The 25,245-nt window shown below is 44.6% G+C and overlaps 1 protein-coding gene across 3 annotated transcripts in view; it reads right to left on the reverse strand.

The window, feature by feature from the left end:
- The window catches only part of ENO4 (enolase 4), a 418,823-nt gene that overhangs the window by 44,132 nt on the left and 349,446 nt on the right, over window positions 1-25,245 (reverse strand). For all 3 annotated transcript variants that reach the window (XM_069611917.1, XM_069611918.1, XM_069611916.1), the window contains one exon: window positions 7,364-7,431. In XM_069611917.1, coding sequence (XP_069468018.1) covers window positions 7,364-7,431 — 68 coding nt within the window. The remainder of the gene's footprint in view (window positions 1-7,363; window positions 7,432-25,245) is intronic.

Raw genomic sequence — 25,245 nt, forward strand, 5'->3', positions numbered from 1 at the left:
ATCCTCTAGCCGCGCTTCTAATGCCTTCCGCTGTAGCGCTGTGGTGCCCTTGCCTCCACAGTGCATGCTCTCTCTATTGATTTGGCAATTATGTGAGTGGGGTAATACTTTGTCTCTGTGTCTTCTGTGTCTTTAATAGAAACATGACTTTCCTGTTTGTCAGTATGGAAAATCTGCATTGTATGTCAAGACCGGAGGCTCGTATTATGCTTGTTCAAAGCTTACTTACACAGCTCGGGACGCGGACGGGCACACTACGACTGACTCTGCCTTTCGTCAGTAGCACTACGCGCTGTGCCACCAGCAGACGGAAGTTCCAGCATTAATATGGCGCCCTTCCTGGAGTGATTGGATCTCCCACAGGACGCCTTCCGTCCCGCATCCATGTGAATGCCAGCCGTAGATGCGGCCTCCAGCTTGAAGTTCTTCTAGCTCTGAGGAACTGCGTCTTAATCTCTCTCCCCCCCTCTGCCTTGCAGTGGACCCCGCCGTGGGAACCTGACTCATGCTGTATCAGTTCCATCCAGCGCCCTCACACGCTTTGTGCGGGCCCTCTCCTTGTCTGCATTGAGAACAGGAGCCCCCCTTCTCCAGAGCGACATCCGTAGGTCCAGATGAAGGTAGCCTTTACTGCCCGCTGAAACGTCTTATTGGACACGTAATTGCAATACGGCCCATCTCTAAATCTGCAGGAATATAACTACTGACGTTGACCTAGGATTGGTCTCTACACAACACCCACTAGTTGATCCTCCAAGTCATCGGGAAGACGACATCTCTGACACTGGTTTTGGATTAGAAAAAACTCGGTCCCTGGACCACAAGACTTTATACTTGTTCCGAAAACCAGGACACAAACACACTAGACTCTGGTGGGTGGCGGATTCACTTACCCCGTTACACCACACACAACTAGGACGTGTGGGGTTTCTTCCTTCGTTTCCTTGTTTTACTTTTGTGCTGGAAAGATTGCACATCCAGCTACACATGTTCAGAATGGTTTTTGTTTGAAAATGTTCTTTCTTTGCTAACATTTGTTTGTATGCATGTATACTACTGTTTGCTGAAATTTATAATACACACCAATAGTTGGTGATTCTATGAAAGTGTAACCTGTTTAGTACCTTCCTTTGAGAGAAATTTTGCATTCGCTATAAGAATTGCCCAAATTAAAAATGGCTATTAAGTCACAGCAGTAGTCCACCTGAATCATTGTTCTTCTGCTCCAGATCAGTAACATTGGATTCTTTGGGGTAGCATGAGATATAGAACTAATTGTATATCCAGAGCACGTGGGTTCCACATTTATTGTTCTTGGAGGCTAACTAGTCACGAGCCTCATCTATTTGAAAGCAATCACACGTAAAGAAATAGTGTGTGTAACTATCCGTTCGGGTAGGTCAGTCCTCCTTCTGTATAGCAAAGCTCACTTACCACCAACCGGCTACTTGGTGGATTGGTTTAAAGTGAAAGGTCTTAAACGCAGACTCATTAGAGCAATCTGTGGCTTTCAGAATGTCCTGTAGGTGAGCTCTGCTGGCAAAAGCTTTAGAAGCCATAACGCTGCACGTCGAATGCGCTCTGAAGCTGGTTATATTTATGCCTGCTTGCTGCATGGCCCATTCGACCCACCGGGCTAAGGTGGCCACTGACATCACCTTGAAGGGCTTGCGAAGAGCAATGAAGACTTGATTCTCTCCCACGGGTCTGAGGAGTGCTGTCTTAGCTTCATACACTTTCAGACTACTGAATGGGCAGTGCTTGGTCTGATCTGAGAAGGCGGAGAAGGTGACTGTATTTATCGGTGTTTTGGTTCTTCTGATGTGGAAGGTCACCCCTTCGGGGGAGAAAGACTTGCTGTCTGTCTCAAGGGCACCTGCGTCTGACACACACTTGCACACTAATAGAAAAAAGAGCATAGCCAATTTGTCTGAAAGCGCCTTCCTAGTCAGTTCACCATTGGCCGGTCAGCTTAATAAGAGCCAAAGGACTTGATTTACGTCCCATAAACGTGAATAGATCGGTGCCGGCAGATGGATGGCTTTCATCCATCAAGGCATGCTCCCCAATCGGTGAACCCAGGACCTGTCCGTGACCCACCAAAATAGCTGCTCTGAAAGTATTCACTGTCTTGTACGCTTTACCTTGCGCTGCCAGGAAGTTCACCACATGAATTACATCTGCAGTAGCGGGAAGCATGTCCCTAGCCACACACCAGTTGTGCCATCTGCTCTGTAGGACTTAGCTGGTTTAGGGGCCAACAACTCCCTGATGAAGCGTTCATCCTCTCCCAAAAGGCCTGCTTTTCTCCAGGTAAACCTGAAATCACCCATGCTATTAACTTTAGCGTCCCCTGAAGGACTAGTGGGTGAGAGAGTCCTGCCGGGTCCTAAAGAATGTCCCTCCAGTCCGGAAGGAGCACTGGACTGTCACAGGACAACTCCAGGAGACCGGAGAACCATGCCTGACTCTTCCAAGCCAGTGACACTAGAATCAGCCACGCTTGCTGTCGTCTTGCGAATGTCAATGTTATCATCGTAAAGGGGAGCAAAGCATAGTCGGTGCTGGATCCCCAGCATTGATATGATATGACATGATATGATATAATCGTTTATTTATATAGTGCCTATACACAATGTGTTTCAAAGCGCTTCAAGGCAAGGGAGGGAACAAGGGAAAATACAACCACATTCTTACAGGCCATGAACAGTAAGGATGTGAAATTAACTATCGTACTCGGCCTGACGATATTTCAGATAGTGCAAGAGCTAAGACGTAGATAAGGAAGGGAGGGGGAGAGTGGGAAGGAAATGGAAACAGACAGGCGACTACCGTACTAGGCCTGACAACATTTCTGGTAGAGCCGGATAAAAACAAAAGGTGAAGGAGAGGGGTGCAGAAAGGGAGGGGAGGAACAAAACAAGTGACTATCATACTAGGCCTGATGACATTTCAGATAGTGCTAGAGGGATGGTGGGGAGGAAAAAACAGTAATGGGAGGGTGGAGGAAATAGACGAGGTTGCTATCATATTAGGTCCAAGGACATTGCAAAAAGGCATCTGTGGCCGCTGCGCCTGGGTCAGGCCTCCAGCTGAAAATCGTACCAGCTGGCGGTTCAGGCTGGATGCAAAGAGATCTGTCTCGCATGGCCCGATCAGTTGCATAAGCTTGAGGAATACCACCTTGTTAAACTGCCAGTCACTGAAGTCTCTGAGATACCTCAAATTCCAGTCTGCTACCTAGTTGAATAACCCAGGGAGATATTTTGCTGTGACACTCAGGCCCTTGTCCAAGCAGAAGTGTCAGAAATCCTTGGCTAGCTCCGCTAATATTCTGGACCTCGTTCCCCCCAGCTGGCTAATGTACCGTACGGCAGATACGTTGTCCATCTTCAGGAGCAGACAACACTGCAACACTGTACCCTGTCCTTGGCGAGACTCTTGATCGCAAATGAGCCTGCCAGCAGTTCCAGAGAGTTGATATGCAGATTGGTCTCCATCAGGGTCCAGCGTCCACCTATTGAGATCCCACTACAGTGGCTTCCCAAGCCCCTGCGGCTGGCATCCGACTTGACTAGGTCTAGGGAAGAACCGAAGATGGTCTTCCCATTCCAAGCCTCCATGTGATGGAACCACCGGACAATTTCGTCTTCGCTTCCTACAACATCAGAATCTTCTTCCATGAGGTGCTGAATTTTTAGGCGCTGCAGGGCCCGATAATGCAGGTGCCCAAGGAAAATCGATTGGATGAAGGATGCTAATCGTCTCACTATCATCGCAAGCCTTCTCAGGGATATCTGTGTCAGGAAACCATCAACAAGCAGTAACAAGCTGGTGCAAACCAATGTCCCTGCTGTTAAGAAGCTAAAGAATAACTACTGTTTATCTCGTTATGCATTCCGTTTGCCACCAGATAAATCAGAAGCAAAGAGAACACCTGCTGGCAAAATGGCAGTATCTTGTCCAAACCAGAACTATTCCCCGGGATGGCTTGCCGTTTCGGAGACGCTGGAGGTTGCCATGGCGATGGTGGTATCCAATTCATGTCAAATGTGGTCCGTCGTCACGGCTGTTTCCGTGCTCGACGGATTAGGTGATCTGATATAAGCACCTCACACAGTAGGAGCGGTGCTTCTGAATTGTCTCAATCAGTAGTACTTTTGCTTATCTTGTCCACAAACTTCTGTTTTGTGACCTCGGCCTGTTATTCCTAGATTTGCCTGGTCTACCCCTTGTTTCGGAAAAACATAATACCTGGTTTCTGACGCAGAACGCTTAACTCGTTTTGTCTTGCCTCACGGATTGTTTTGTCTTTGCTCGCATCATGCCAACTCAGAACGTGCTACGGACTCCCTGGAACTTTAAGTACTCTTGTCTATTCTGCCCGTCATTTACCGATCCACTCTACTTTCAGACCTCATTGCGCTCCTGTTTTGGGTTGGTGTTGGTACTGTTTTGTCTTCATTTTTTGGCTAGGCATCACCAGTGCAAGGACTAGAGACGCTTTGCTGAAATTAGGCGTCCTCGTGCCGGCGGTGCAAGAGACAGTGCCTTGACTAGAGACTTCCATTTAGCACTTCTCTTGTCAGGTTAAGGCTTCCTCGTGCCTCTGGGTTACAGGGACTTGCCTTCTGGACCAGCTTTTTCTTCCATCATCTACAAGCATTTGTTACCAACTGTCCAGACCTCTCTCAGAGCAATCGCATCATCAAAGTTGGTAAGAAAATCAATGTTCTTGGATCATTACATACCATGCTATAGTCAGACACTACTTATTTGATCTCGGATTTCTCTCCCAAATCACCCAAAATCCTAGATCCTCCAGCAGACCTGTCGTCTCTGACACTTAAGCCTGAAAGAGGTGCGCATCTTACGACATCAGGCACTTCTCGTCTAGACACACTGTTAGTCTCACTCCCTGTTCACACAGTTTTGTCACTGTGTTTGAGCAACTTGATGAAAAACCAGGGGGCCGAGGACAGGCTGAATGGGAGACAGGTGAACTTCCATCGACAACCTCAAAAAAGAAATTGGAGAAACCGTCAATGAGGCTTGTGTACGGGCACAGCTAACAGCTAGCCAGTCTCCCTTCTGTAGTATATCTCATAGAAGGATGCCCTCAATTTTGAAATGTCAATAAATGAGGAAAGCCTTGAGGGCCCTGAGGGTCATACCGGCCTGAATTTCTACTTCCTTTTCACTAGGAAAAGGTTGCTCACAAAGCATGCTGCTTCCTGTTCGGCCGGACTCGTTGCTCCTTTACTTACAAGCTTTGGGACCTCTCTTTCCAAAAGGACCTGATCCTGCCCTAATAGGTAGATCATTTTTTGCATCGCTTCCTGCCTGGGTTCTTGGTAAAATTCTAGCTGGAAACCCTATGTTGCTTTCAGGACCCAGGCGTATCCGGTAATCTCTCGCCATTTTCCTTGGTGTGTTGCTAGTCTGCGGCTTATTACTGTTATGGGAGCACTGTGCATGCGTTGGAAATACACGCCCTCGCTCGGACCTGGAGTAGCAGTTGCGGCCTGCACCTCGCCAACCTCTGCCCCTCCCCCGGGAGGGGATAAAGGGCTGGGCTTCCTCTCTTCTTGGCCCCGCCAGGAGCCTCGTTATAAGGCCTTTGTCCGCCTTCTTCAGCTGGCTGAGCGGCAAGTTCCTCTGCCAGCCTGCCCAAAAACTCTTGGGATGAAGACTCTTTTCAGAGATGCTTGAGCCTTGTCTAGAGCAGCGAAGGTGTGCAGGATCTATGCCATGTCCTTCACAAAGGTGTCACCAAACAGCAATCCCTTTGAGGCCGATGTTGGTTCCGGTTGATGCCATTTCCACTAGCTTTGGACTTCCTGCGCTCCCGGTCAATAGGGCAGATTGTGTTGCCAATGAGACAGACAGCCCGCTGGGCCCAACCCGCTAGCACTTGAATGTCAATCGCACTGCTACCTTCCTTGGCCTCTTCTGCGATCTGCAGGATCTTCACCAATGGCCTTGCAGTGTCCAGAGGCTTGTCTTGATAGGCAGCCATGACCTGCCTATTCCTTTTAATGTCTGTGCTGTACTTGGCCATGAAGGTCAGCATCTTACAGTCTCCGCCACCTTGACGGGTAGTGGAAGTCTGGGCCACTCTGCCTTGAGCTTACTCCTAGCCTCTTTGTTCAACGGTGTATGTAGCCACTTGCTTAGATAATATGCAACTTTGAAGGGAGGCTCCCACTCTGAGAACCGGCAAGTCTGGATCAAATCTGTCATCTAACTGTTCCCTGTGGTTCTCCCTGCCTCTCTTCCACTTCCTGCTGGGCTCCCCTCCGCTTTGTGAGGAACTCCAGGACCTTACAGAGACAACCGAGTCCTCATTGCTGCTGTATCTAGGTGACCTCCTGGACTCATGGGGGATGAGAGATAGGTCCTCACATCAAAGTAAGGGGCAAGAGAGTCTGCTTGATTCCCTTTTGATCATCAAAGAAGGGAGAGGAGGAGTGGAGGTTTTGGGGACCAAGGCGTTGTAGTGAACAATGGAGTGATCAGAGGGGGAGAGCTGTATTTAAAAGGGCTGTGTGTATTTTGTCATACAGAAAAGAATGTGTATGTTTTGTATAATAACAAAAGGTAAATTTAAAGAAATATTTTTTATATCAATGATTTGCGGCCCATGCCTCTTCTCTTTTTGTCTTTAGTGGTATGTCAATATAGTCAGATGAAGAATACATTGGTAGTAGAGACGTCTAAAGAATAGTTTACAGCTTTGAACCTAGCCACCAGCTGCATTACCAAAAACAGAGGTGTCTTTGGCAAAAGTAGTATTTGACTGTTTCCTACCCAGATATAGAAACTGACCCAAAGAGGCCACATTTGATCCATGTTTAACTTAAAACTTAAAACACGTGAATGCCCTTTTAATGAGGAAAAAGACACATTTGACCCACAGCGATAAAATATATTCATGAAAGCGCATTTTCCCTCAAATTGGGCTGTGTGCGTTGGACGTTGAGTAGAGAGTTTATTTCAGCAAACCTATCACAGTAGCATGGACTGGCCGTGCCCATCCAAGGCTGGCTATGGGAGGACCACCGATAACCATGGTTAATCAGCGATTGAGCTTTATAGAAGGTTGAAAATAGACTTAATTGGAGAAGAAGGTTAAGCCCCCAACTGTGAAGGTGCAACATGATAAACTAGGCACAATAGTGGGGAGGCCATTATGTGTTGTGGTATATTAGGACAATCTAGAACTATTTCTCAAATTCTTCACATCAAGGGGATGAATCCATTTTCATTTGCAACACTACAAACTTTAATGATACTAACAAGAAAGGTTATTGACACAAAGTAAATCAGGTGCTTTCTTGCTAAGCAGGCCCACAGCACATACCAAATCTACAAGGCCATCATCAGAAGATTCTCCATCAGTGCTCCCAAGTACCACCATGTCCTTTCGCTCTAAAGAAAAGAAGAAAAGTGTGATGTCATTTATTTGCACCATCATTCCATTTTCTAATTTAATAAATATTCAATCTTGTTACATGGGCTTCAATTGGACAGCAATATGCTTTATTGAAGATGCTTCATCCTAGTTGACAATTAGCTGGCCTGAAAGGATCAGACAAGTAAAAAAAGGTATCAAATTCCACAAATGGAATAATAACCACAACATTAATGTAATTGTTGAACATTTTAAGGTGCCCCAAATGGAAAATGTGAATCTTGTATAATTCATGAGCTACTCAAAGGGAAGCTCAACTGAAATCACTGCAGAGTGTGTAAGGAACTCATGGTGGCAACAGTAAAGACAGACACATGTGATCACAGTTCAAGGGTGTTTGTTTAACTACAAAAGTGGGTGAGAAAAACACCTAATCTAAACCTAAATCTAAGATGTGAGAAGGCTTCGACCATCAAATGAAAATAAGGCAGTCCTAGTGGCGTTGTGTCAAATATAAGGGCCTATACTAGGAAAAACCTATTGCCAGTCCTTATGCTAATTTCAAAAAGAAGTGTGGGATAGGATTCATAAGAAAGAAAGAAGTGTTCACAAATAATGTGTCAGGGTGCAGTAGTCAGGGTCTTCCTGCCCCGCGTTTTGAGTATGGGATAAGGTGGAACCTCTGAGCACAGCACACTTCTCGGGGTTCCCTAGCATGAGACGACCGTTCCGCTCTCAACCTTTAAGAACCTCAATGGCAAAGTCTCCTTTCTTGCAAAAAGTACCTTATCCTCGCGGGTCGTAAAATAACAAACCAAAAAGTTCCTACTCCCCAGTATTTAGGGTGATAATGGCTCACCCCTTAGTCCCCCTCATCCGCCGGCAGACCCTTCTCAATCTTCAGCCTCCCACTTTCGGGTTCACTATGGCTTTTCCTTGATTCACGAATCTTAATGTCTTTTAAACAATTCTTCAGGCTTCATCCCTTTCTGTCGGCGTCCCGTCTTGTCAACTTTTCCTAAACAGTTCACTGTGGACATCGCTCGATCGGTTTCACATCTGTCGATACACTGTTCATAGGGATGTCAGGTTTTCCCCTTTTTGTCAGCATCCGTCTGCCGGGTTCACTGTTGCCAACTTTATCAGCCATGCCCTTCACTGTCGGTCAAAGTATTGCGAATGTACAGAGGATTTTGCAAGAGCCCTGTATGACCACTTTGACTGTTCCTTTGTGACCTTCCAAGGCCTTCTGGTATTAACAGTTTGAACAAACACAGGATTAACCAAAGTCTCTCGAATAAGCACCCCCTGTGGTGCCAGATACCTCTGCAGCTGCTCTCCTCTTTATTCTATCATTTCTTTGAACTTACCTTAAATCGCTACCTTGCAACTTCATTCAAAACAGTTTTTTTTTTTTTTTTTTTTTTTTTTTAATCGGTTCTCCCCTCGACTCACCAGCTGTGATGAACTGCTTGGCTTTTCAGCATATCTGGAGTCAAGGCCGGTACCACGGTAGCAGGGGCCTCCTTCAGTCCTGCTTATCAGCGTAGGCACGCTCCGTGTACCGGTGACATCTGCTGCAACACACTTGAGCTATTGTCCGCTGTCTTACGATTCCTTCTGCAGAGGTTTTGCGGGTCTGGGTCAGAAAGGGCAAGGTCGCGTCTCTCCTTGTTAGCTTATCGCTATTCACCACCTTTCTCCGCTTCTTGAACTGCCGTGCCTGTCTCGTCATGCGGTCTGCCTTGCCCATCATGTGCTTTCGTGCTATACCTTTTATCCCTGTAGGGAAGGGCCTTCATGTGTGCATGATTCTGCTCAATTGCCTGACCATGGCTGACCCTTCTATTGGGACAGGTTAGATAAATGGCTTGGTTGTTAGTCCGTTGTTTATGGTGTGCAAAAGTGTTTGTGTCAGAAAAAAAGGGGGGTTATTTCGGTATCTCCTACGTGGTAGGAGGGGGAAAAGGTGTTGAAAGAAGGGGGATACAAAGTCTCACTCATCGGTGTCCCATTTCTACTTCTGAAGGACTCCCCCATCTGTCAGGGACATCAGGGTTCATATGGGAAGAGTCAGGCTAAGAACTATAATACACAGAATCAGCAGGGTGCAAAGGCTGGAGGGGTATGGTTTTGTGTGCAAAGCTAAATGGTTATCTTCTTTCCTTAATGCCTTTTCTGAGAGAGCTGCTGAGTTGAGCACTCAAGACGGTAGATTGAGCTCTAACCCAGGCCAAGATGGGGATTCTCTCAGCAGTGATGTAATTCAGAATGTTAAGGGCAGATTGTTATAGCAAATTAATTCTCAACTGCCTTTCATCATTTCTTTTAATGGAAGACAGTCATATTTTGGTTGGCTCCCATTTAGGCCTACCCTTCACCTACATCAGAAGTCAGAAGAAGAAGCAAGATTGAAGCTGCCAGCCGACTTCAGTAATCTGGTGGGAGTGCAGCTTGTTGGCGAGGTAGCAGCTGTTTAGATTTCCTTTTTTAAAGCTTGGAACTATGAGCATAGTCAGGGAATACTGAGTATGTGGAAAGCTGCTTAATTCATTGTTATTAGGAGATTCACGCCATGCATGAAGAGTGCAGTTTAATTCAGTGTTTATTCTTGGTGTTGCATGTTACAAAATTCATTTTCAAACTGTTCCGATTGGGCTTTTATGAAACCTGCTTTAAACGTGACTTTCGTGTTAGATTTTACTTTAGTTTTCTGCTGCGTATGTTTGCGCATTGGGCAGGGAGTGGTAATGGCTACCGCGGTCACTTTCGTTTGTTTTTAAAGTAACGGAAGTACTATGGAAGTCTCACAGCTTGTATCTTAAATACCGTCAGTGGACAAAAGTAGCAAACTGCAAGCGTAACAATTCATGAAGTGGGGGAAGCAAATACCTTTCAAACCAAGTGTGTGGAGTCACTTACAAATGGTAAGTGACTTTGCTCGCGCTCTGGAAAGTTGTAACTTAAAAAGCTTTCACTGTAGAAGAATTTCTAGTGATGCATTATGTGCAACAGAGGTGCTGGTGGCCATTTTGTTGGAATTCTGGGAAATGTAGTTAGAGATGTGCATCTTAGGTAGTTTGTAGTTTTAGCAAGAAAATACATTTTCTTTCCTTTTTATTCTGTTTTTTAACACAATACTACTTGTAGAAAGATTGGCTTTTGGGAGTAAGCTACTGAAAAAACCTTGTGGTGCACACATTATTCTGCAAAGTTAATTCATAAGGAACCACTGAAGTGGTTGAGAGGCACAAACAACATTTTCGGGAATACAAGGCACATGAAAGGTTGATAAGAGAAATTAGATAAAAAGTAAAAGTTGAAGAAATACAGAATCTGAGGCGAAGATAAACTTCAAGATAATAATTTCCTCCAAGCTTGTGGCTGAGGAGTCACAGGTATATTTCTGAGTTGATTTAAAAGTGTTTCTTTAGAAATAAATGTCCAACAATGGTTAACATACTTTGATTTCCATACAGGGTGTCAAACAAGAAGAGTGAAGAGCTCCTGTGGTGTTTGTTATTTGGTCCCATTACCCCCCAACCTGATCGGATCCACACTGTAACTCAAAGGTGGGGCACAGAACAGCTGGAGAGGGACTGTGGGGTTCAGCAGCTCCTACGGAAGGCAAAGCAGGAACCTGAGAGTATTAAAGGCCCAAGGTGAATCTTCTGTCCCAGCCGACATGGACACCAGAGGTTTCTCTCTAAGCTTGTTGGGGGAGGTTTTGTTAGAGATCAAGCAAGAGTTAAAAGCAGTCAGGAATGAAAATGAATTTTGAATCAGAAGGTGGAAGGACTAGTGGATAAAGTTAGTGTTTTGCAAGCACATGGTACTCAGTTACCGGATGACGTGGCGGAGGATTCAGGACCTCTGAATTTAACTCAGGAAGAAGAGCGGGAGGTTACGAGCAGGAGTAGAATGTTGGGTAGGAGCAGGGAATGTCATCTGCCTATCGCAATGGTCGCTCCTGCGAGCTATGGGGGAGACTCAAAGAGATTTTCTGTATTTGTGACTCAGTGCCAACTACACTTCCTTTGTTGTCCTGAGGTGTTTACCACTGGGGCTTCAAAGGCCACCTTTATTTTGTCTTACTTATCTGGGGATGCGGCAGCTCGGTCTGTTTTGGTGGTTAGCCAGCAGAGTCCCACTTTTGGAATATTTTGAAACATTTTTGAAGGAATTTAGCAAAATGTTTTACAGGCGGCCTGCATCCCAGGAGGTGGACACTGAGTTGCTTGAGTTACGACAAGGAAGTAAGGATTTAGTAACTTACATCACTCAGTTTAAGGAGTTGGTGTTAGAGTCTAAATGGCCAGAAGAAAAGAGGGTAACATTATTTTATAGAGGGCAGAGGGAAGAACGTAAGGATGTTTTGTCAACCATTGTAGACAGACTATGGTCTTGCGAATATTTAATTTCTTTGGTCATGCATTTGTATTTCAGGCTTAACGAACACAGTGGGGAGTGGAAGAGAGGTTTCACTGAAGTTAGGCTGAATTTCAGAGTGGAAAAACTGAAAAACTGAAAGGAGGGATGGTGAGTAGGGAGTTTAGACCTTCTGTAAGGAGCACAGAGGTTTATTTGAAACCTAGAGGCCCTTTTGACTAAAGAGGAGAAGGAAAAGAGAGTCAGGGAAGGCTAGTGTATGTAATGCGGCAGAGCAGGTAATTTACTTAAGAATCGTCCCAGAGTAGCTCGCAAGACGCCGGTGACAACTTCCAAAACTCAACTCATTGCAAATCGTTGCAGTCTGCAGTTCCTCACCTCACCTTAAATGTATCCTTGTTCTTGGCAGGAAAAGGTAAGGGAAGATGGCCTGTTATGCTAGATTCTGGGGCCACAGGAAATGTTACGGATTCGGGCTTGGTTAAGTCACTTGGTGTTCCGTTGAGCTTAAAGACTAGTCCAGAACAGGTTAGGGCAGTCGATGGAACACAACTCTCTTCAGGACCAATAACTCGTGAGACCGTTGTTCTGTGGTTGGAAACTGAAAGTGGGCATGTGGACTAACTGGCATCTGAACTGATTGATGCACCTCAACTGTTATTGCTTTTGGGTATGCCCTGGCTCACTTTGCATAATCCATCAGTTGATTGGGAGAAGAGGACGATCAGTTTAGTTTCAAACTTTTGTTTGTTACATTCTTTTGGTGGAAGGGCAAATTCAGTGGGCAGTTGGTAGCTACCAATGGGGGAGAAGGCAGTGAAGCATTTTGGTTGGCTGAAGGTGGCACAGTGGTAGCTTGTATTGGGGCAGTCGTAGGACAGTTGCCTAGGTGCTATGAGGAGTGTTTTTGATGAAGGTGAGGCGGGGGAGTTGCCATCCCACCAGCCTTACGATTGTAAAATAGAGTTGGAAGCTTGGACACCTATTGACTGTAGTCGGATTTATGCCTTAACAGAAAAACAAAATGAACATTTGAAACCATATTTAGAGGAAAATCTAGCTAAGGGTTTTATTAGACCTTCTCAGTCTCCTGCAGCATCTCCTCTCTTTTTCATTCCAGGATAAAACTTTTAGAACTTGCATAGGGCCCCAAACCACATTACCATTAAGAACCGGTACCCTCTCCCACTTATCTCAGTAATGCTTGATCAAATTCAAGGCTCAACTATTGTTACCAAATTGGATCTGCGGGGGGCTTATCATCTCATAAGGGTGCGGGAAGGTGATGAGTGGAAGACCGTTTTTAAAACTAAATTTGGACTATCTGAATATTTGGTCATGCCCTTTGGTTTGTGCAACATCCCAGCAGCTTTTCAATTCTTCATTAATGAGGTCCTCCGAGAATTTTTGAATGTGTTTGTAATTGTATACATCAATGACATCTTGATTTATTCAAAAGATGAAATTGAGCAACACGAGCATGTGAAAAGAGTGTTGCAGAAATTGCTTGATCATAACCGGTTTGCTAAATTGGAGAAGTCCCAATTTCATACTGATGTGGTTGAATTTTTGGGATTTGATTTCCCCCCAGGGATTCGAGATGGATGCTCGAAAAGTGCAAGCGGTTTCAGAATGGCCATCCCCCACATGTATGAAGGAAGTACAGAGCTTTATAGGATTTGCCAATTTTTACCAGCGGTTCATTAAGGATTTTTCTTTGAAGGTATTGCCAATTACAAAATTACCTCGGAAGGGAGTGAAATTTGAGTGGTCTGAGCAAGCTGAGTTGGCATTTCGGGATTTGAGAGAAAATTCACTGTGGGCCCAATCTTAATTCATCCAGATCCTGCTCAGCCATTTGTTTTGGAAGCTGATGCCTCTAATATCGCAGTGGGGGCAGTTTTGTCACAGAGACATCAGGTGACCAGACAATTGCATCCTGTAGTGTATTTCTCAAAGAAGTTGGCTCTCTGGTCATGAAATATTAGCCATTAATAAAAGGCGTTTCAAGAATTGAGACTATCTTTTAGGTGCACGGCATACAGTGACTGCGCTTACAGATCACAGAAATCTGCTCTTTTTGAAATCTGTCAAGATTTTGACTCCACAACAACTTCGTTGGTCTCTGTTCTTTTCCCAGTTTGACTATGTCAGTACATTCAAGCCGGTAAGGCAAAATGGCAAAGCGGATGCACTTTCTCGACAGTTTCCGGGAAGTGCAAAGAATGAGGAAGAACTTTTGGCTCCTTTATTGGCAACAGAACACTTTACTGTGGTTATATCAACTGAGAAGTTGAACTTTGGACTTATGGTGAAACAACAGATGACCAGGGAACAGATGCTGGAATAGGTACAGGGAGATCCCATCCGAAGTATTCAGGATGACTTGCCGAAGGTTGATGCTCTTCTTTATTTGCCTAGTTTAGCCATTAGAGAAGTTGCCTTGAAAAAATGTCATGAGACGAAATTGGCAGGACATCCTGGTTACTGAAAAACTCTGGAACTTATTCGACAGAATTTTTGGTGGGAAGGTATGAGAACTTATGTGCTGAATTTTGTGAGAACCTGTGAGGTGTGTGTACAAACCAAAGGAGAATATAATAAACCGGCAGGTTATTTGAACCCTTTACCAGCTCTGCCACATCCCTAGAATACAATATCTTTAGATTTTATTGTGAAATTGCCTGAAGATCAGGGTTGTACTACTATTTTGGTAGTGGTTGATCATTTAACTAAGGCAGGACATTTTCTTTCTATGAAGGGGGCGGTCACAGCATCCAGTTTGGTGAACACTTTTCTACAGAATGTAGTTGAATTGCATGGTTTACCAGTTCAAATTATTTCAGATAAGAGGCCTCAATTTGTATGAACATTTTGGAGGGAGTTCTGTAAGGAATTGGGTATTGAAGTAAGTTTGTCTTCGGCTTATCATCCCCAGACCAATAGCCTCACTGAAAGAGTTAACCAAGAGCTTGACAAATATTTGAGTTGTTTTTTGCGTTCAAATCATGGCTGGGTTGATTTTGTTTGGTTGGCAAAATTCAGTTATAATACTGTTACTGAAAATTCCACCAAGATGACTCCCTTCTTTTGCAATCAGGGTTATCATCCTCGATTTTTGAGAGCAGAATCCGCTTTAGATATTTCTTGCCCTGAGGTAGGGGAAAGAATTCAAGTAATGAGAAAGAATTTAGAATGAGCACAACATGCTTTGCAGGAAAGTAAGGAAACCATGAAACGGTTTACTGATCAGCATAGGAAAATTAGTCCAGAGTATCAAGTGGGAGATTTGGTTTGGTTGGCCACTAAGAATTTGAGGTTGAAGGGGATGAACAAATTTAGCCCAAGGTTTATTGGACCATTCGCAATTGAAAAGATCTTGAACCCATTTGCTGTTAAGCTTAAATTACCCCGGGATTTGAAAATTCATAATTATTTTCATGTTAGTTTGATCAAGCCTGTGGTTGAAGGAACTCGGATCGCGCCTCATCCAGTGCCAGTTATTGTTGAATTGGAGGGGGAAGAGTTTGAGGTAAAGTCCATCTTAGATTCACATAGGAGCAGAAGCAGGTTACAATACTTGATTGATTGGAAGGGGTTTGGCCCTGAAGAGAGATCCTGAAAATTGTCGAAGGATGTTCATGCCCGTTGGCTTGCATCTATATTTCATCAAAGGTTTCCTTTAAAACCTGGCCTGGGACAGGTCCTTGCAGAGGAGGTACTGTCAGAGTCAGGCTAAGAACCAGGAAACACAGAATCAGCAGGGTGCAAAGGCCAAAGGGGTGTTGTTTTGTGTGCAAAGCTAAATAGTTATCTTTTTTCCTTATTGCCTTTTCTCAGAGATCAGCTGAGTTGGGCACTCAAGATGGTTGACTGGGCTCGAACCAAGACCAAGATGGTGGAGTCTCTCAGCAGTGATGTAATTCAGAATGTTAAGGGCAGATTGTTCTAGTAAGTCGATTCTCAACTGCCTTTCATCATTCCTTTTAGTGAAGACAATCATATTTTGATTAGCTCCCATTTAGGCCTACCCTTCACGTACATCAGAAGTCAGAGGAAGAAGCAAGATTGAATGGGAGCGCAGCTTGATGGTGAGCTAACAGCTATTTAAATTTCATTTTTTAAAGCTTGGAACTATGAGTGTAGTCGGGGAATGCTGCGTATGTGTAAAACTGCTTAATTCATTATTATTAGGAGATTCACGCCGCGCATGAAGAGAGCGGTTTAATTCAGTGTTTATTCTTGTTATTAGGAGATGCACACCATGCATGAAGGGTGAAGTTTAATTCAGTGTTTATTCTTGGTGTTGCACATTACCAAATTCATTTTTGAACCGTTCGGATTGGACTTGTATGAAACCTGCTTTAAATGCGACTTTCGCATTATTTTTTACTTCCGTTTACTGCTGCGTATGTTTGCGCATTGGGCAGGGAGTGGTAATGCCTACCGCGGTCACTTTCGTTTGTTTTTAAAGTAACAGAAGTGCAGTGTAAGACTCACAGCTTGTATCTTTAACGCTGTCAGTGGAGAAACGTGGTAAACTGCAAGCGTAACAATTCATGAAGTGAGGGAAGCAAATACCTTTCAAACGAAGTGTGTGTAGTTGATTTTTAAGTGACTTTGCTCGCGCTCTGGAAAGTTATAACTTAAAAAGGTTTCAGAGTAGAAAACCTTTTAGTGACGCATTACGTGTAACATAGGTGCTGGCAGCCATTTTTTGGGAATTCTGGGAAGTGCAGTTAGAAATGTGCATCTTAGGTAGTTTGTAGTTTTAGCAAGCAAATACATATTTTGTTCCTTTTCATTCTGTTTTTTAACACACCACTACTTGTAGAAAGACTAGCTTTTGGCAGTAAGCAACTGAAAAAACCTTGTGGTGCACACATTATTCTGCAAAGTTCATTTATTATGAACAATTGAAGTGGTTGAGAGGCACAAACAACATTTTCGGGAATACAAGCCACATAAAAAGGTTGATAAGAGAAATTAGAGAAAAAGTAAAAGTTGATGAAATACAGAATCTGAGGCGAAGATAAACTTCAAGATAATAATTTCCTCCACGCGTGTGGCGGAGGAGTCATAGGTATATTTCTGAGTTGATTTACAAGTGTTTGTTTAGAAATAAATGTGCAACAATGGTTCACTCCGATTCCCAAAGAGGTTGTCAAACAAGAAGAGTGAAGAGCTCCGGTGTTGTTTGTTATTTTGGCCCATTCCCCTCCACCTGATCGGATCCACACTGTAACTCAAAGATGGGGCACAGAACAGCTGGAGAGGGACTTTGGGGTTCAGCATCTCCTACAGAAGGCAAAGCAGGAACCCCAGACCACTCAGGTGATCCTCCCTCACTGGTCCACCCCCAGGAACTGGATCCAATAGTGATAGCCATGTCCTGACCACCTGGATGACAGATCCCCGGGGACTAGCTAAGGGGACACCTTCAGGTTTCTCACTTTGACCTTGTTGTTCTTGGTCACCTCCTTCACCACTTCCTTTTTACATATTTTTACATATGTAAACAGGGTCTTATCAGTATGTAATCCCAAACCCCGCCCACCTCTTTCCACCCACCCCATTGTTTGGATGGTCATGGTGTTGTGGATACAGTTGTCCATGTACAAACGTGTTCTGTCTCCAAATTTTGTCCGTGGTATTTTTGTCAATGGTCTGTCCACGAAGCACAGGTAATACGTTCATGATCTCTGTACATGTAGCGGAGTGCACAAGGTCAAGAAACCACAGATGCCCATTATCATACTTGATCAGCCTTGATTATGTTTACATTAATTTGACAATTGTTTGTCCATGATCGATAGAAATGGACCTTTGATGTTGCACACCTCTTTTTTGGGGATATTTATTAAGTGAAAGCATGTTAATGTTTGTGGGAAACATTTGTATTTTTGTTAACAATAAATATTAAGCTATTGTTATTTTTAAATTAATTTTAGCCCAACTTCATTACCACCACATCCTAAAATTCTAGATAATTAAGTCATTTTAAGCACAATGAGTGTGAAATCTGAGCAGGTTGCATGAATTGTATGCAGTGCATGGAAGGGCTGGCAACTCATCCGGTTCCCGAGACCGGTCTTATTTGCATATCCACAATCCTTTGCACAATTACAGTGAGTTGTGTTCTTATTCCCACATGAATGAATAGATTTGGATAATAGTTCACAGTTCTGTGGCGGAAAAATGAAGGTATATGTAAATGATTGCCTGAAGGATGCTGCTGGGAAATGTAAGTAATTGAATTCAAATGAATATGAGAAGAGTATGCTGATTCAAGAAGAACTAGGCCTTTTGTATTCAGTGCCAGGTCTAGAGAATCTTAGGGAGAACTTTAATGAGATGCACACTTGAAGCACATTAAAGTAATTGTAAGCATTTATTACTTCCATCAAATTCTCATCAAGTTACATAGTAAGCAGCTCCAACCTGCCATTTCCTTAGTCTGCCCTCTTCCTTCAAGTCATAACATGTCCCTCCAACAACAGTACTCCAATGTTCCATTCCAGAATGGAATGTGTTATACTGTACACTCCATGGGCTACAAACATTCAAGGTTAGAATAACATATTTACACATGTTTGTGATAGGAGAACAATGTATTTACACATTTACCTGATACAACACACCTCCTTCCGTTCATAGAATGATATGCATAAAGACCTTTCCTTAATGTGCTTCCCTCATTCCATGTTGCCACCCTCTCTTTACTCCATTTCTCACCATTGCTCAAAAGTACTGTATTTCCAAAATATCCTTTCTGCACTCTCCTTCCACTCTTCACCCTCTCGCATCAAACGCTCCCTTACAGAATTCTTTTCATCATACCTCCTTTTAGATATTATTTGGTCACGTATCATCCTCTCCCATATCACCTCTTGAGGGACTACGTCAGGATGGAGAACCTAAAACGTGGCTCACCAATGAGGTATTTCCACGCATGGTTGTTTTTTGCTCCCTTAGCACAATTATTCCCAGCCGTGCTTACTCTGCTAAAAGTATATTACTGTGTTCCTAACTGGAGAAGCTTCAAACAAGTGATGATAAAAAGTGTGACTCCTAATTGTATTAAGCATGCACATCTGCTTCCTATATCTCTGGGAGAATGGGGAGTGACCTTGGGAGGCCAGGTTTGCCTGTCCCCTCAGAGGATCCTTTCACTAATTGGAAGGAGTGAAATCCTCCGAAGTGAAGTCATAGAATCTGCCACACATTTTATTGAACGCAATGTACTGGAATCCTATCAAAGTTGTCAAAACATGGGGCTGGGTAACATAGAATTGGGACTGCTTGTAGATTGTGTGATGTACATTCTGTGAGGAAGGCATTGTATCGAGCAGTAGACACAGACACAATGTATACACGTTTTGAAAACCTTTTTTTTACGAATTTGGTTGGGATGGTAGAATTCCTAACTTGCCCTAACTCTAAAATGGGAGTAATCTCGACCATTTAACAAAAACAAATATGTCCAAGTCAGTCTGGTCGAAATAAAAAGGGCTATTCTAAGAAAACCTAACCTTGCTCTCCTTCTCAAGATAACAAATGTGTTAAGGGAATACAAAAAGGAAAATAGTGTGTCAAAAATAAATGTCAGAATTACTTCAGCACCAACTCCCTTCCCCAGGTTCAACCCCACAGGGTCTAGAAAGTCTCTCAATAAAAAAGGATAGGTGGATGACACAGTTCTATTAGTATTGCACACTGTGGCTTACTGGTACAGTTCAATCTTAGGCTGTCAACTTCTGGTAGCTCAATCACTTTGTTAGGTTTCATCCCCCTTGCATCAATACTTTGTTCATATGCTCTCAATTTCTCACAGTACTGCACAGGCTTCCCGCTGCTGGGCTCGAGCCTATCTTGTTTCCCTTTATCACACACACAATTTATTACAGTTCTGCACAGGCTTCCCTTTGTCAGGCTAGAGCCTGTCCTGTTGTTCATGAGGGTTTCATTCACCACATTTTACTCAAGATATATTTGAATGTCGAAAACAACAAGGAATTTACATAGACCTCTGCATGACCACTTCGACCTGCCTTTCAATACTCACAATCCATACTCATCTTGTGACACCAATACTTCTTGGTACTTATAATTCTTTCTCTGTTTAGTCTGCTCTCTGTGCCTGTTCAAAGGGGTTGTATGTAACACTAATACCTCTTGGCAATTCTACCTTCCCCCAATGCCTCTTAGCACCTGTAGTTCTTATTCTTCATGGCCTTTTCCAGAGTTCATATTCAACACCAATACTTCTTGGTATTTGTAGTTCTTATATTTCACTTTTGCCCCCTTGGCATATTTCACAATTTACATCTTTTCTTTCAGCACCAATGACTCTTGTTACTTGTAGTTCTTATTCTCTTTTCAATTGCCTTCTTGGCTTTTTTAGTTCTTATATTTTACTTTGGCTCTCGTGGCATATTTCAATTTCCTCTTATTTAACTTTTTTCCCTCTGATCTCCGCTTGTAACATTTTTCAAAAATGTCATAACATTTTACAGCGACTTTCAAATGTGCGACTTCCTCTACCAGGACCACTCTGCTACTTTGCATCCTTTTCTTTTAAAAATTGTCCTCTTCATTCGCGTTTTATCGGCACATATGCAACCTTCAATTTCATGTGCGTTTTATCAGCACACGCGCCTCATTCAACTTCAAATCACAGTCACTTTCTCTTTAATATCAACCAGACTTTTGTTGCGCTCGATAACTCACCGGTTGTGCTAAATGAATTTAATTTTTCCCGCACTTCAAGACCGTTACTAGCACCTCCTCTGCTCCTCCCCAGCTCTGCTGTTCATCCAAGAGGGATGCAGGCCGTTTCCTGCCACCTGCTAAATTTCTTTCTTCCATTCTCTGGGCACTGCTTTTCGAACACTCACGGCTTCCCAAAAGCTTGGAAATCTTGCCTGGCGTGCTCTCAATCCACTCAATTGTTTATCAGCCTGTTGGCCTTCCAACTCCCACAAATTGGTTCGCATCAGCCTCGGAAGGGCTGTTCCTTCTCGTACCCAGCTTCGCTCAAAGTGCGCCTGTGTGCGCCACCTTTTATTTTCACAGGGAGTCTTAATAAGTGGCAGGTGTACTTTATTAGAGCTACGTGCCTGACTCTGGCAACCTCATTTTAGGAACAGAGTCAATTCAAGTCAGGGGAAATAATCCTCCTGACCTAATTCCTCATCTTCCTTGTTGCAGTACTTTTATCAAGACAAAGTGGGGAGGAAATATGGGAGTTGTAGTTTCCCATAAAATAAACAGGGATAGGGGTTAGATGGGTTGGGGGAAAAGGGGACACCATGCCCTCACCACTGGGTGCTTCTCCACCACTCCCCGAGGACCTCCCTACCCAGGTGATACTCCCTCGCTTGTCCACCCCCAGGGTCGGAATACAAAAGCGATGGCCTTTCCCTGGCCACCTGAGTATGGGATTCCTGGGGACTAGGTTGTGAAACACCCTCTGGCTTTTCACAATTCCTTAGTTCACACTACAGCGCTGCCTTTGAAGATTTACCAAACTTACCTCACCCAAGATCTGATTCCAGGATCTGATTTCCCTGGAAGTGCACATATGCTTTTTTTTGTCTAACACCATTGCAATCTTTTGACTATACTTATTTTATCCTAATAGTATTAGGGTTATTCGAAGTTGTGAACCTTTACTACTCAGACACGTGATCCTCAGCAGAAAAACCTGATTTGTCATGAAGGGTCTCCTTTCTATGTTTTTGAATGGTGCCGTTTTTCCCAGTGATTCATTGTCTGAACGGGATACACTGGTATTGATGAGATGTAACTGTCTCAGTGGAGGTGTTCATTTTAGCCACACAATAATTCACGGTACAGAACTGTTTGGGGCAAATATTGTCCATCATGGTCATCCATGGTCAAACCTGTTCTTGGGGAAATATTACTAAACATGATCATATTGCTAACCAGGGTCATTACATGGATTTAATTTTAAGCGACATGTTGAAAATAAAAAAGGTAACATGAGTAAGTGATAAAGAAATATGCAGGTTACTCGCTTCAAGATCCAACCCAGCTTTTCCTTAGCGAATCTATGACATCATCCGTCACATGTTCATGAGGCCTTTTCAATCCGTGTTCTCTAGTGATTTACTGCCGTTTCATTGTGCTACCTTTTTTCAAGGGTGCAAGTGAGTAGGTGCTTTATAGCACCAGCACCTTGCACACACAAACAGTATTTGCGCTTAAACAATGAATATGGTAAAAGAGAGCTAATGGATGCAATGTGATTTGGTGATATTTTTGCATCTTGAAGGTTCAGTCACATTTTTTCAGCAAACAAACTATAATTTCTAACGGATTGTGTCCTCCAACATATTCCTCATCTTTGACATGTGATGTCCACAGCTGTGCTACTTTGAAATTTTTTAGCAGAGGGCGTCCTGCGTCGATGGCTTCGGGTCGATGTCCCTCAAAGGCCTGTGTCGAGGCCGGCGTCATCGGATGTTATAAATAGGATGCACGGCGCCTGTAGCCTCAGTTCTGTTTTTTCCGCAAATGTGTTTGAGAACTCGCCGTGCCTCGGGTATTCTTTGTGAATATGTCTTCTTCATCTACCACTCCGACTCTGCGATCTGGCTTGAAGACTTGCCGGGACTGTAAATCTAAGATGTCGATTATGGACCTGCACCGCATTTGTTAGTGGTGTCTGGGCGAGAGTCATGACACCGATGACTGTTCAAAATGCCAGTCGCTGACTGTTAAGACCCTGCGGGAGCGTAATGGGAATTTACAGGTAGGTCGGGGTACTAACCCAGTAAGTCCTGAAAATCTGTGAAAGGGATGTCCACTGACGATTTGAGGGGTGACTCTCCTCGTCGGAATGAGTCCCAGGATCTCGATCCCGGAGTGGGTCCCGCCACTCGTCCTCCTCGTGTCGGCACTCCCGGAAGCGGCATCAATCGGTCGCCTTCCCCGTCCTCGTCGGATGATGGCGCCACGAGGAAAGTGGCTTGCCCCACTAAGTCCTCGATTCCGCAGGAAGGGGAGGCCTTCAGGGAGCAGATGCTGGCAATTTTTCAATCCCAGGGCACAGTTCCATCCGCGCCTTCGGAAGAAGCCGGCAGGGAACGGTCTCGGTCCGATGCTCGCACGCCTTGGATCGAAACTCATCAGGAACTGTTGAGGTCCTGTTCGGACAAGGTCAGGTTGATCGCCAGAGACGTGCTAGATCCAGGTCTCGGTCTTCATCCCCGGCGAAACCGCAGAAATCTGTTAAGGGCTCGAGGTCGGTGTCGACTCCGTCAGCGCCGTGTCCATCGGATACAGACGTCGAAGCTTTACCTTCACACCAGCCCTCGGTGCCGTCGCTGCTCTCAATGCCTTTGGGGCCTTTTGGCCGGAATTTGCCGATGGAGGTCCCTAATACTGTGGATCCTCCAAGGAAGGCTACATACAAGTCTGTGAAGCTTGTTAAGGAATCCAGACCCACTTCTGTCCCTAGACAGGAGTTCTTCCTTCCTCTGGATGATTTCTATGAGGATGAGGAGAGGTCTGATTTGGAATTTGACCCTGTTGAGAGTAATGTGGCTCCTGTCTTTTCTGGAGACAGTCAGTTAGAAGAGTGGCGCCAATCACTCCATGATGCCAGTGGCTTGAACACATCTCTGGAGGTGGAGTTTGGCAGGCCCGAGTCTGGGGCTCATGCAGAGTCCTCTTATCGGAGACTGATGGCTAGGGTTACTGAGTATCTTGGTTGGTCTAGAGCTCCAGATGCCTTTGTTCAGGATGACTTGACTGATATTTTGGATCAAGGTCCGTCCACTAACCAGGTGTTACCTTTTCATTTGACTTTGCAAAAAAGGGTGGCGGCTGCTTGGCAGACCCCGGAGTCTCTTCCCGCGGTTAACAAGTCGTTAACTAAAAAATACTGCCCTTCCAGTAGCGACCCCAGCTACCTATCCACTCACCCCACTCCACTTGGTGGTTCAGGCGGCTACGGCCACCTTGAGGCAGGCAGCGTACCCTAAGATCCCTCCTGATAGGGACGACAAGCGCTTCAATGGTTGGGCAAGCAAGGTGTTTTCTGTAGGGAGTATGTCGCTGGAGTCTGCCAACTCCACTCGTGCCTTGGCATGATTTTTACACACTCTGTGGAATTGCGTCTCTCTGGTGGCTGAGCATATTCCCGAGGGGAAAGAAAGGGATGGGTTCCTTGCTCTCGTGCAGGATGGCAAGGATTCTATGTGTGAATCCCTTCAGTCTGGGTTGGACACAGCCGACAGTGTTAGCCAGTCCATGGCTGCGAGCAACGTTACACACAGGTTTGCATGGTTGCGGAAGTCGGGTTTTGCTCCAGATGTACAGGCCCATCTTCTGAACATGCCCTTTGATGGCTCTCATTTGTTTGGCAGCAATGCTGACGAGAGCCTTGAGAGGTTGCAGACCTCAAAAGCTGCTGCTAAATCTTTGAGCACTGCAGAGCGTCAACCTCCACCTTTTAGTCCTAGTGGACAACAGTGGAGAGGTGGTTCCTTTCGTTACTACTCCTCTTTTGGTAGGACGAGAGGAGCCGGCAATCAAAGGGGTCCATGAAGAAGTACCTGTGGTGGTCACGGAAACAGAGGTGCCAAAGCCACTCAAACAGCAACCTCTTTGCCTTCAGGCACTGCAATAGCCACTACAAAACAACTATGAGGCCATGTTCCATTGTTCGTCGGTTGGGGGCAGACTGTCTCAGCATCTCGAAGAATGGCGAGCTATTACTTCAGATGCGTGGGTTCTGGAGACAATAGCCCATGGCTACTGCCTGCCCTTCCTAAAGCGGCCTTACGACCATCCACCTGGGAGTCTCTTTGAAGCTTCCGGATCTGCTCCTTGTGCAGGAAATCTTAACCCTGCTGGAGAAAGGCGCTATAGAACTAGTGCCTGTAGCTGAGAGGAACAAGGCATGGTATTCCCCATATTTGTTAATTCCAAAGAAAGATGGGGGACTGAGACCCATCTTGGACTTGCGTTGGTTGAACAAGTTCCTCAGGAAGGACAAGTCCAAGATGGTTACTCTTTCTCAGGTCCTTCATGCCCTTCAACTTCAAGATTGGTTGGTGTCTCTGGACCTACAGGATGCTTACTTGCATGTGCCGATTCATCCAAAGCACTGAAAGTACCTGAGGTTTGCATTTGGCAGCTCGCACTTTCAGTTTCGGATCTTGCCATTTGGATTGACCTTCGCCCGAGGGTCTTCATTCATTCATTTTCATTTTCATTTATATATTTATTACGCGCCGCAGCTCGCGAGCATCAGGGCGCGACAAAAACACGTAAGACGGAGTTCACAGGACTACATAAAGAAGAAAAGAGGAGGACTCAGGACAGTCCAGGCTGAAAAAGAAGTTAATTACCGGAAGAGTAACGTTTTCAGCTGCTTCCTGAATAAGGAGTGACTGCTTTCCAGTCTAAGA

The sequence above is a fragment of the Ambystoma mexicanum genome, chromosome 8 (assembly GCF_040938575.1).
Source record: "Ambystoma mexicanum isolate Mex_15411 chromosome 8, UKY_AmexF1_1, whole genome shotgun sequence".
Lineage (NCBI taxonomy): Eukaryota > Metazoa > Chordata > Amphibia > Caudata > Ambystomatidae > Ambystoma > Ambystoma mexicanum.